Source organism: Hippopotamus amphibius, chromosome 17, assembly GCF_030028045.1.
Source record: "Hippopotamus amphibius kiboko isolate mHipAmp2 chromosome 17, mHipAmp2.hap2, whole genome shotgun sequence".
NCBI classification, from domain to species: Eukaryota; Metazoa; Chordata; class Mammalia; order Artiodactyla; family Hippopotamidae; genus Hippopotamus; species Hippopotamus amphibius.
In genome coordinates, this window is record NC_080202.1 from 15939434 (window position 1) to 15951232 (window position 11799).

At 45.3% G+C, this 11799-nt stretch overlaps 1 protein-coding gene across 3 annotated transcripts in view; it reads left to right on the top strand.

Moving 5' to 3' along the window:
• FAM222B (family with sequence similarity 222 member B) overlaps window positions 1-11799 on the top strand; it is a 62193-nt gene that overhangs the window by 45388 nt on the left and 5006 nt on the right. For 2 of the 3 annotated variants that reach the window (XM_057715033.1, XM_057715031.1), the window contains exon 2: window positions 5772-5893. In XM_057715033.1, the coding sequence (XP_057571016.1) occupies window positions 5812-5893 (82 nt within the window). In that variant the 5' untranslated portion in view covers window positions 5772-5811. Of the gene's footprint in view, window positions 1-5771; window positions 5894-11799 lie in introns of those variants that run through there. The other variant, XM_057715034.1, reaches the window with a different exon arrangement.

Consider the following 11799-nt stretch of genomic DNA (forward strand, 5'->3'; position numbering starts at 1 on the left):
AGTCATAGTGATAAAGCCTTGATAGGAAACTGAAGGCTATTACATACGATAATGAAAAATTGCAAATTATTTTTTTGTTTGTTTGTTTGTTTGGCACACGGGCTTAGTTGCTCCATGGCATGTGGGATCTTCCTGGAGCAGGGATCGAACCTGTGTCCCCTGCATTGGCAGGCGGATTCTTAACCACTGTGCCACCTAGGAAGCCCTGCAAATTCTGATTTAGTGGCTTGCAACGAACACAGCCTACATTTCACCGTTTTAGGAACACTGATTTCTACTTAATGGAGATTAAAGAGCAAAAGACAAAGAATACTTTTCAATACAATGCAAAAGTAATACCTGGGCTTTTTTTTTTTTTTTTGAAGTACTGAAGCAGTTTTTGTCTCCTCTGCTCTCTCACTCTCAGAGTAAAGGCACCTGTGCACACACTGGCATGGACACTTTTTGGCACTTGTATAATCCATGTGTTTTAAGTACCTAAATTCAGATAAATTCCAGAGCTGGGGATTAAAGTATGTGCTATTCTTCTGGAATGTGAGCCAGTAGTATTTACTAAACATCTGTTACATGAATAATCTTGTTCCTGACCCTATAACTTGGAAGGATAAATAAAAGACAGTCTTTGGAAGCTCATGCTCGAGTTGAAGGGTTAGAATGTCCAGGGAAAATACTTTCCTGGGACCTGGATAATAAATTCAGGAGAAAGCACTGGGTCATAGATGAAATAAATAATAAGAGGATCTAGGAAAGAGGATTCATGCTAGAGAAAGCACCTTTAAGGGACCAGGGTGGCGGTGGGAAACAGCATAGGAACAGGACCTGTTGTGATAGGCCTAAAGGGTAGTTAGAAATAATGTTTTCAAACCTCTTAAGCCTCCTGTGTTCAGCTATGTGGAGATGGTTTGTGGCAGGGATAGTTCTGGGCTTTCAACAAAGTTAGTCTAGAGTGAATATCCATCTTTCTCTCCTGCTCTTTCTCCCAGCCTAGAGTTGTGAGGTCACAATTAACAAGGGACTTCAAGTCCCCGGTTGGGTTAGAGAAGAAAGATGCAATGACTGAACCTTATTCAGGTTGCATAAATAGTGAAAAGTAGAAGGTAGCTGGAAGTTCACAGTTAACCCAGACTGACAAAATTGTCTGTTGAATAGATTATTTCATTGACACAGACCATAAAGATGATTGATTCTGCAGAGGCTGATTTGATAAACATGTAATTTTTGCCATCTTTGTCCCTGTTTATTTTCCCCAGAGCAGTATTTCCCTTAGGTTTTAACCTAATTTATTGGACCCCAGGAGTAAAGAAATGGGAAGCAGTAGGATAAAACTTCTACCCCCACTATTGAAAAGTAGTCTTTTTAGATAAGCCTTTACCTCATGGATGAGAAGCCTTATTAATCAGAGGTAGTGAAGACTCTCTTTATCAATGCAGTTTCTCAGTGTTAATCATATTCTCTTCAGATGAATGTACTCAGTTTTCACTATTGGGTATATTTTATGAAGTGGAGTCAAATAACATGGGGCATAACATTTTCTTTTTTAACTTGGGATTGCAGAGATGGTACTGCTCTCACTTTCAGTTTTTAATTAAAGTCCATAAATGGCAGATTTAAAATTTTGAACCACAGCATGAATCAGAAATTGGGCTAGTCAGTCCTTTTTTTGGGGGGGGGGGGGCTCTTTTTGAAGGTGGGGTTGAAGGCAGGGAAAGAAAAGGAAAACAGGAGAGAGACTTGGTGAAGAAGGGCACTGGAAGGCACTAGGTTTTGGGGGGGGGGCACTCTGCTGGGAAATGATTAGTCTAGACCGCTTCACCCCGACCCCCAAGTAAAAATTCCTTTGCTAGCATTTTATTTTCTCTACCCTCCTTTTCTCACTAAAAGAAACATATGGAGAGGAGTCTTCCTTTTCCTCCTTTTCTACCCTTCAGTGGTCATAAGCATAAACAGAGACAAACAGTACAAACAGCTGAGGTTTTTCCTACCGGCACAAACCTGTCCTAAGGCGGAGATGGTCCTTTATCAGATTCCACCCAGGAAAGCAGAGAGTGTGACATCACAACTCTAATAAAACCTCTGTCAGTCTCAGTGGGGTGGGGGCGGCGGGGGGCACAGATGAAGTCCTTTTGACTTTTCACAGTGGGGACAGGGTTTTGTTCCTTAATTAGAGATAGTCTGGGAAAAGCTAGCGCTTGTGCAGATGTCCCAGGAGAGTCTGAACACCTTAGTTCTGTGCTCACTGTAATACTCTCTTCCCCCTGCTTAGGGAGCAGACCAGCTGGTGGTAGGAAAGCTGGCTGAGAACTCACAGAGGGGCTCTGCCAAGGAGCTCATTTTCCTTTCTCTGTGATGTCTGCAGCTCATTTGGCCTGAGCACCAGGTTACTGTTTGATTCTGTTCAGAACTTGAATTTTGAGGCCCTTTCAGAGAATGTAGAGCTAATGTTAATTTCTGGGTCTAATTGTGCTTCTGGAAATATCAGCTGTAAATTATATTGGAATTTATGTTTAAGAAAAAGCCATATGGTAATCAAAATGTGTGGGTGGTTTGAAGTTTTTAAGTAAAAGGCTTGCGCTCAGCTGTCAAGCCTCCAGAGGAGTGCTTTATACTATGCATCCCTGCTTTCTAGAATGGGTTGTGGAAGGAAGTTGCTTCCTTCCTGTCTCATCACAACCTTCATGACCTTGCCACATTCTCTGCCTTCCCTGCCCTGGCAGAACCTGATTCTTGACTTCAGTAAAACTGCTCAAGGGGCCTTAGTACAAGAGGCAGTCTTTTGGAAAGGATGGCAGATCCCTGAACTCTTAAAGAAAGGGTTGCAAACCAGGGGCTGTCCTCTTAGCAGCCCAGATAATGCCAGTAAGAGCTCAAGAGTCTTCTAGACTTGCTGGGTGGTGCTGGTTGGGGACATAATCATAGAGGGTCCCAAGCTCTGGTGTCTTTCTTGCTCATTTCCTCCTTCCTGCCCAAACTAAAAACTGACTTCCTGGAGTCTTTACAGAATTCATCTCTTATTTTTGTTCCTTTGTGTGTTGTCAGTAAATCCATTAATGCCTTTTGCCACAGTTTAGCTGGCTTAATTCTCTCCTGTCCTTCCTGTTGAAATTCAGAGTTGTGGCTTGAAGGGCAGTATGTTATGGTCAACTCTTAGGATCCACAGCCCCCACTCGTCTCTCCTCGGTTGCAGGCATCAGGATTTACTAGGTATATCAGAGATTACAGTGATCATTCATAGATTGGTTCCTTCCAAAAAGTGCAGGGAGAGAGTGTATCTGCAAGACAGCTGAATGGATGTGTTTTTCGTACCTCCATCATCACAGTATCTCAGCTTTCCAGGTGAAGTACAAGGCCTGGAGGTGGGAGTGTGCTTGGCTTGCTGGAAGAGCTCCACAGAGACCACTGTGGCTGGAAGTAGAGTCAGCAAGAGGGGCAGGGGAGGTTAGAAGATGAGGTCAGAGAGGTACTAGTAACAGATCACGGAAGGCCGTGTGGGCCACGCTACGATTCTGTATTTTTTTCTAAGTGAGATGGGAAGTCATTGGAGATTTTTGAGCTGATATGCTTTCCAATTAAAAAAATAAATGACTCTGGCTGCTGTGTGGGGAATAGATTGGGTGATAGGGACAAGGGTGGAACAGAGAGACCATTTGGAAAGCTTTTGTAGTAACCCAGGCTAGAGATGCTGAGATGACAAGTGGAATTATTGCCGACCTCCAAGAGAGGCTGGGAGAGGTAATTAAGAAAACATCACTAAAGCCCCTCACACAGCCCATTTCACAACATTAGGCTCCAGTGTTTGTTAATCCTCTTCCTTTCCTTGGAGTTTGCCCTCAGCTATATTAGGACCATAGGGGAGAGGTTATTAAATAGAGATCAGCATTCACAGGGGAAGGGTTGTAAGCAGTACCTCGGTCATTTGAGCCCAGCAGAAGACTTTTTATTTCCTGAGGCACTGCAGTTGGCACAGTGTTCTTTATGTCATCCCACCCACCAGAGACCTGAAAAGCCTGAATCTGTGCCAGAACTCTGGGGCAGCTCCCTTCTCATTGAGGCATTCACTCTTCAGTTCTTGCTGCAGTTGCTATCTTAGACACAGTTTGAGCAGCCTCTTTTACAAAGTATCTTTTCAGCTACCTGGCCTTGCAAGCTGGAGCTCTTTGATACTCATCGTGACAAGGTAGTTTCACATACCTGAGAGGGCCCTCTAAGGGAAAGAAAGAGGTTTTGTGGTCTTCGTTTAACATTCGAACTTGTCCCCCATTCCTCTTTTGTTGTGATCTAAAGCCTTAATATGCCACCTTGGTTTCTGGGGTTTGCAGTATGGGAAAGGAATTTAATGTGTTTTAGTTCATTATAGCTGTTTGAGAAAAGCTTGGTCCTTGATACATAGGGAGCTTGCGCTGTTGACAAGGCTTCGTTCCCTACAGAAGGCTACATCAATGTCTGCTTGCTTGGGCTGTGTATGTCTTGTTGGAAGACTTCACTGATGAAACCATGCCATCTTTTGTTGTTGTTGTTGTTTTGGCTGTATTGGGTCTTAGTTGTGTCATGTAGGATCTTTGTTGCGAAAGGTGGGATCTTTCATTGTGGCATGCGGACTCTTCCTTGTGGCGCATAGCACGGGCTCAGTAGTTGTGGCACGCAGGCTTAGTTGCCCTGTGGCATGTGGGATCTTCCCGGACCAGGGATCGAACTCGTGTCCCCTGCATTGGCAGGTGGATTCTTAACCACTGCGCCACCAGGGAATTCGTGAAAGGCGGATTCTTAACCACTGGACCACTAGGGAAGTTCTGAAACCATGCCATCTTGATACAGTGTCAGGATGGCCTGCCCAGAGAGGGCTGCCGGCACCTACCACCGCCTTGATTTACCCTGGGAGCAAAGCAGGTTTTTTCTTTCTTTGGGTTCTGGAGGTCTAATTGTGTGAAAGGCAATAGAAAGGTGAATCTCCAGAAACTTACAAACAGAATTTGTTTTGATAGTAGTTAATTTTGTCTCCTAAGATGCTTTGTTCCTTCTTTTTAAAAGTAAGTTCAAGGGAATTCTCTGGCAGTCCAGTAGTTGGACTCTGCCCTCTCACTGCCAAGGGCCCGGGTTCAGTCCCTGGTTGGGGAACTAAAATCCTGCAAGCCATGCGGCGTGGCCAAAAAAAATGTTAAGTTCAGGTTACTGGGATCACAAGTTGGATTTTGGGTACCTTTGTCATTCATATACCGCACTGTCTGTTGAAATGTCTGACAGCCTCCGTCCCCAGCCAGGCTGTGAATAGAGTGAGCCAGGCCCTGTGAGGGCAAGCTTTCTTCAGGAACGTTGTTCTTTTTTCAGGGAGAAATCATCTTTTCCTTCACCTCAGTCAGACTGTGGCCTAGCCCACCCTGCCCAGGTGGAAGCCAGTGTGCCGTCTCTCTGGCAGCCACATGGACTTATCCAAAAGCAGTAAGGAGAGGCATTCTACAGGAAAAGCAAATGCCAGACGAGTGCATCTATAGCTTGTGAGCATAAAGACCTTCAGTTGTGTGTGTGGATAGATATTTTCCAGTTTTTATTTTCCCCACCCAAGCATCTGTGTTGACTGAAATATTTGAGCCATAGTAATAGTTGAGAGCAAATTGTTGCTACAGATAAAGACACAGATATATTTTCAACCAACATGTGACTAATTAAATTGCTTATCTATCTAACCTTGGGCCTCTGCTGCTCATATCCGATGTCCCTGGTATCTTCCTTGAGTGAGTCGCCTTGTGTCCCATGACCTTGTTTTTTTGTCATTGCAGTGTGAGTGACGGCCTCATGCTGTGTTGATGCCGGTCTGCCATGCTAGCCTGTCTGCCAGGGCCAGGTGACCTGTCCTTTCAGCTTCTTTCTCACACGCAGATGAACACTGGACTTCAGAAATGTAAGTAATCTGGATCCCCGGGAAGGATGTGATCCTTTATTTTTTTCCCTACCTTTGGGCTATCCCAGAGGCACATTTGGGATACACTGACTGTGAACTTTGGTACCTCCAAGCTATTCTTCAGCACAGACAGCAAGAAGGCAGCTGTAAAACTTGCCTGCAGTGTGAGACACTTCTCTGATCAGAGAGATCCTCTTAAATACTAGAATTTCCCAGCCTGTATCATCTCAGTTTTAATTGTTGCTGATAGCTATCTGTTGGGCAATGAAGCTGTGAGGAGTTTTACAGGATGTATATATATCACCCTTCAAAGAAGTGTTTCAGTTTGAACCCCCATGAGGAATTGAATGAAAACTCACAGTCCAGATTACTTACCGTATCTCTGAAACAAGCTCCTTCCACTGTTCTGTTGTTTTGAGCTCTCCGAGCACTCTCTGCCATGGAAATAGACAGTTCCCTTTGGCTTTGCTGTCTGCCTTCTGAGCCGTTGCCCTCAGTTCACAGCAAGTAAAGAAGCTTTTGCCTCCAGAAGGGATAGGGAGCTAGGTTTCTCAGTCTCTCTGGGCGTGTTCCTGTTAATATACTTCCCACAAGATGGAGTTTTTGAGAACTGTTATATTCCTGTCTTATGTTGGCTGGAATTGGGACTTTATATTTCATATTTTCCCAGATTCCTACCTCCTATCCCTGTACTATGTGATGTGCAAGGAAAAGATTCTGTTCCTGGCTTATTACCATGTACAGCATCTTTAAGTGTAAAAAATGGCCCTAAATTTGGAATAGACTTTCCTTTCAGAGCAAAAACAAAAAATCAGTGAGGCAGCTAGGCTTACCCTTTAATAGAAAAGGAGTTTCAGCACCTTACCTGAATCCTTTGTGACAGAGGTAGGCAGACTTTTTCTGTAAAGAGTCAAATAGCAAATATTTTGGGCTTTGTGGACCATACCATATTGTCTCTGTCGCATGGACTCACCTCTGCTGTTGGAGGGCATAGGCAACCGTAGACAGTATATGAACAAATGACTGTGGCTGTGCTCCAGTAAAACTTTCTACAAAAGCACAGCAGCTGAGTTTTGGCTTGCAGGCTGTAGTTTGCTGCTCCCTGCTCTATGAGATCATCTTCAGAAGTTGAAAATGGTCTAGCCTCTTGACTTCCTTTCTTTGAGGGGAGAGTAAGACTCAGAGCACGGCTAGTTCTAGAATTTGGCCAGTGAATCCAGCTTGCGTAATGACTGAATTGAAGGTGACATTCTTCCTTCTGCAGCTGCTTGACACAATAGGCAAGCTCTGCTGTCCCAGCCTTTCTCTTACTAAATGATAATTGGGTGAGGAAGTTGTCTGGGCTCCCTGGCCGCCCAGATCTGCATGCTCACTGCATTGTAACTGGTTCCAGGCTTGCAGGCGCACAGCCAGGGAGGGAGTGCACTTGGAAGCATGCAGTCAGATGACAACAAGCCGCTCACTGTCTGTCTTCTAGGTTCCTTAACACACACTGACAGCTTCACCCAGAGATGTCCTATCAAAGGCTGAACTATTTGGAAGGAAAGGCAAATTGGCAGCTTTATCTTAGTTGCTGACTTTGGACCTTCACCCCCTGCTTCTCAAAGCAGACCCCAAGTAGCCTCTGCCAACCACTGTCCCAAATCTCTATTCAAGAGTTGAAGTATCCTTTTTTCCCTAGTTTCAGGCTTACCTGTCTGTTTGGGGGACAGTGTATTTAAATCCCTTTGATTCTCTTGTTGCTTTCCTTAACCACACCTAAAGTTTTGCAGAGGAGAAAACCCAGTGGTGTTTTTAAGCTCACTTACTTACTTATTTCCTCTCCCAAAATGTATAAGAAAAAAAAAAAAAGAAGAATCCTGGGACTTCCCTGGTGGTCCAGTGGTTAAGACTCCACGCTTCCACTGCAGAGGGTGTGGGTTCCATCCCTGGTCGGAGAACTGAGATCCCGCATGCCACACGGTGTGGCCAAAAATTTGGAGGAAAAAAAAGAGAAGAAGAAGAAGAAAATCCTGCTGTGTGACTTACAGCTGTTAGCATTAAGCATTTACCTTAAGGTGAGATGGAGCAGAAGCTGTCTCCTTTGGAAACCAGCAGCCAAGGAGCTGCGCAGAGGCCGGGCCTATCAGCTATAGAGACCTTAAAACCAGTTTTGTGACTGCTATTCAGCTTTTCCCTGCTCCCATCCTAAGGAGGGTCTTATAAGTTGCTCAAAATACAGAACTCGGTATCTGGTGGGGTGGGAATGGGGTATAGATATTTATAGCTTAATGTACTTTATATTGTAAGAATCAGCTCAAGGCAGGGGAGATGATCACAGGATTGGTCCTTTCAAATGCCAAAATTTTCTCTTCTCCCCTTCCTCTTTTACATGTATAGGAGGATGTGATGCATTTTCCAACCTAGAAGTATAATTTGCCATAGTGCAGGCTGGATTAAAGGACATCTTGCCTTTGGGTGGGTCCTGCGCTTGGTAGAAGACCACAGTTGTGGTTAGGTGGATGCCCTCCTAGAACTTTTCTAGATTGTTACTCCATAATGTCACTTGCTTTGAGAGACCTCAGCCATTTTGGAACTTTGTACTTGCAGAATTTGTTTTCCTGTGACCCATCTTCTCCCAGTTCCCCAGAAAACTATGTTTTTGAACATTTTTTTCTTTATTAACCCCAAGCCTCTTCTATTTCTGCAGCTCACAGTCAGGTATATAGATAGGGTGGCTTGATAAATATTTCTGGATAGAGTGGTTGAAATGACCAAAGATCCCTGGTCCTCAAATCGTCTTTTAGACAGCAACGGTGACCTCTTTCATTGTAGAGTCTTGGGGCCTAGGACAAATATCAAAATTAATCTTTTACTACTTCTCTGTATGCCTATCTGCCCCCTAGTGGAAAGACCTGGAAATGGTGAATTGGCCCAGTGACTGGAAAAACTCAGAAAAATATCAGAAATATTAGCTAACATTTGTTGAGTGCTTACCATATGCCAGGCACTATCTTGAGTATCTTTATGTATGTTCTCATTCACTCCTCAGTAATTCCATATGGAAGACTCTCGTCTTTCCTTTAAGGATGAGAGTGTTTGTCAATGTCACGTTACTATTCAGCAACTCGGCTAGAACACACTTGGGTCAGACTCCAAAACCTGTAATTGATGCACACTGTGTCTCTCCACAGGTTAGGGGCTTAGGGTTCCTGCTGCATAAGCTACCTGTGTCTTTTGATCTTCAAAACGGAAGGATAAACAGGGAAGTCCTCGCAGGGAAGCCTGAATTCAGGGAGATTCCTCCTGGCCCGCCCCCCGCCCCCACCAGCCCAAGTCCCTGGAGTAGACAACAGTGCTTTCTCTACTACATGTAATATTCAGACTCAAGTCCAGGAGGTCCTGCAGTTAGGGCTTCCATGGTCAGGTTACTTTGTCCCGTCTGTGGGCAGACAGCCAAACCTGCTATCCTTGAATAACTATTGACAGTCATAGTTCCTGTTCTCAAAGCGTTTCCCGTTCATTGGATCTCTTGATCTTAGTAATTTTGTGAGGTAGGACAGAAGGTATCACCCCTGTTTATAAATGAGGAATGACAGAGGGAGACTCTGAGTAGTCAGATAATAAAGCCAGTGCTTGAATCTGGATCTCTTTTTTCTAACCACAGAGTCCCTGTTCTCTACACTGCCTGTGTCTCAATTAATGACACCATTGGTACCAGATATTTAAATAAGTTCCTTACAAAGCTGTAGTATCTGTGTTAGCTGTGCACTTAGAGGAAGATAGTACAGAAGAAAGAAAGCCTTCAAGGGTACCTTTGTGGGGACTGAGATAAAGTACTGAGAAAAACTTAGCTCTTTTTTAAGGGTTGGGCTGAAGTCTGGTACATGAGGTGGGTGATGTTGGCTTCCCAGAATGTGGCCTCTTTCTTGTCCGGTATGCTCATCTCATCCTTGAGATTCTTCCTTAATATACGGTAGCCTGTGTCCACCCTCCCCGCCCTCACCTCACCTCACCTCATCACTGCTGTCAGTATCAGTGGAGGCAAGATATAGAGAACTGACTGGTGTAGTGTCCCATTCCATATTCCTGGTTGAGGCCAACCCCGTACCTTCTGCCTCTGCAAGAAAAAAACCAGCCTGAGAGTTGGTATTGACTTGGAGCAGCAGAGCTCTGTTATTCAGCAGGCCACTGTACCAGTCTCTGTTACCTGACCTTCAAGGAGAGAAGCCCATCAACATGGAGGAAAGCTCTCCCAACATGGAGGGACAGACCTTCATTTCCTGTCTGAACTGAAACCCAGCAGCTTCAGAGTCCCATTATTCAGCTGAGTCACAGTTGTTCAGTCAGACAGTACACTTACCAAGTACTTACTACATGTCTGCTCTGGGTAAGGAAGGCACTGAGCTAGGAGTGTCACGTGCTTTTGATCAGTCACACAGAAGTACAATGGCTGGGGACTTCCCTGGTGGCACAGTGGTAAAGAATCTGCCTGCCAGTGCAGGGGACATGGGTTCGATCCTTGGTCGGGGAAGATCCCACACGCCGAGAAGTAACTAAGCCCGTGCACCACAACTACTGAGCCTGTGCTCTAGAGCCCACGAGCCACAACTACTGTGCCCACATGCTGCAACTGCTGAAGCCTGTGCGCCTAGAGCCTGTGTTCTGCAACAGAGAAGCCACTGCAATGAGAAGCCTGTGTGCCGCACTGAAGAGTAGCCCCCACGTGCCACAACTGGAGAAAGCCCATGCACAGCATCAAAGACCCAACGCAGCCAAAGAAATAAATTAAAAAAAAATGGGGATTGCTAGGTGGTGCAGTGGTTAAGAATCCGCCTGCCAATGCAGGGGACGTGGGTTCGATCCCTACCCCAGGAAGATCCCACACGCTGCGGAGCAGCTAAGCCCGTGCGCCACAACTATTTAAAAAAAACAAAACAAAAAAAAAAAAACCTCTAAAAAATTTACAATGGCTGGCCAGGGCAGCTTCTAATGGGATTCTGGTGCCTTGAGTTTAGGGATGATCTTTCAGTGATCCCAGACTTTTTTAGTGTCTTCTTATCTAGGAGAATGTAAAACAGGTCAGAAAACGGCCCCACTTTGTCGAGGCTGAAGCCTCTTAAGGGTCAGTAGTTTAGAATAAGCAGCAGAACTCTGTTCTCCAGGCTTTGACCCTCCCTGCCAGCTAGTGCTACCTAGTGGGTGGGAGACTTCCAGGCCTCTCTGCCTCCCTCTGCTTCCTGCCCTCAGTTATCACTGTCACATTCATCCTTTAAGACCTTCAGATCAGTCATCTTACAGACATTTCATTTATGGATGGAGCAACTATTCTGTACTAAGTAAATAAAGCAGAGCCTTAAATATGTTGGAGTGCCTACTAAGTTCAAGGCATCGTGCCAGTGTTTGAAAGCACAGCCTTTTCCTTTCTGTACCCTTTTTGCTAAGTTCTACCTCGTTGAGCATGGGTCTGGATCTCTCTGCTCCTCCTAGACTCGAGCTTTCTCTTCTTGCTTCTAAGAGCAGCAGTTTCTAAGCAGTTGCTGCCAGCCAACCAGCAATGTCACCTAATACAGGCAGCTGTACCCTTTTCCTGCTAGCACACTCACTAGACTGCTTCTGTTCCAGTTGATGCCCAGTGACATGACTTTGAATGGGGTCGCCTTTGGGCCAAGCCAGCTGAGGCCACAAGCCAGGCATTTGGTCAGCGTAGTCCTTGGTCTGCCCTGGCTGCCTCCTGCAAGGGGAGGAAGTAAGGAGGGAGTCAGCTAGCTGAGCCAAGGCTCCCAGCCAAGCCCCCCCCTTTTTTTTTGCTTTGGGCAGTCTGTGTACTTACTCAGCAAGCCTTTATTAAGCACCTTCTGTGTATACTCAGGGGAGACCCTCCCTCAGAGAGCGGGAGAATGGAGCAGAGACCCCTTGCCAGGAGC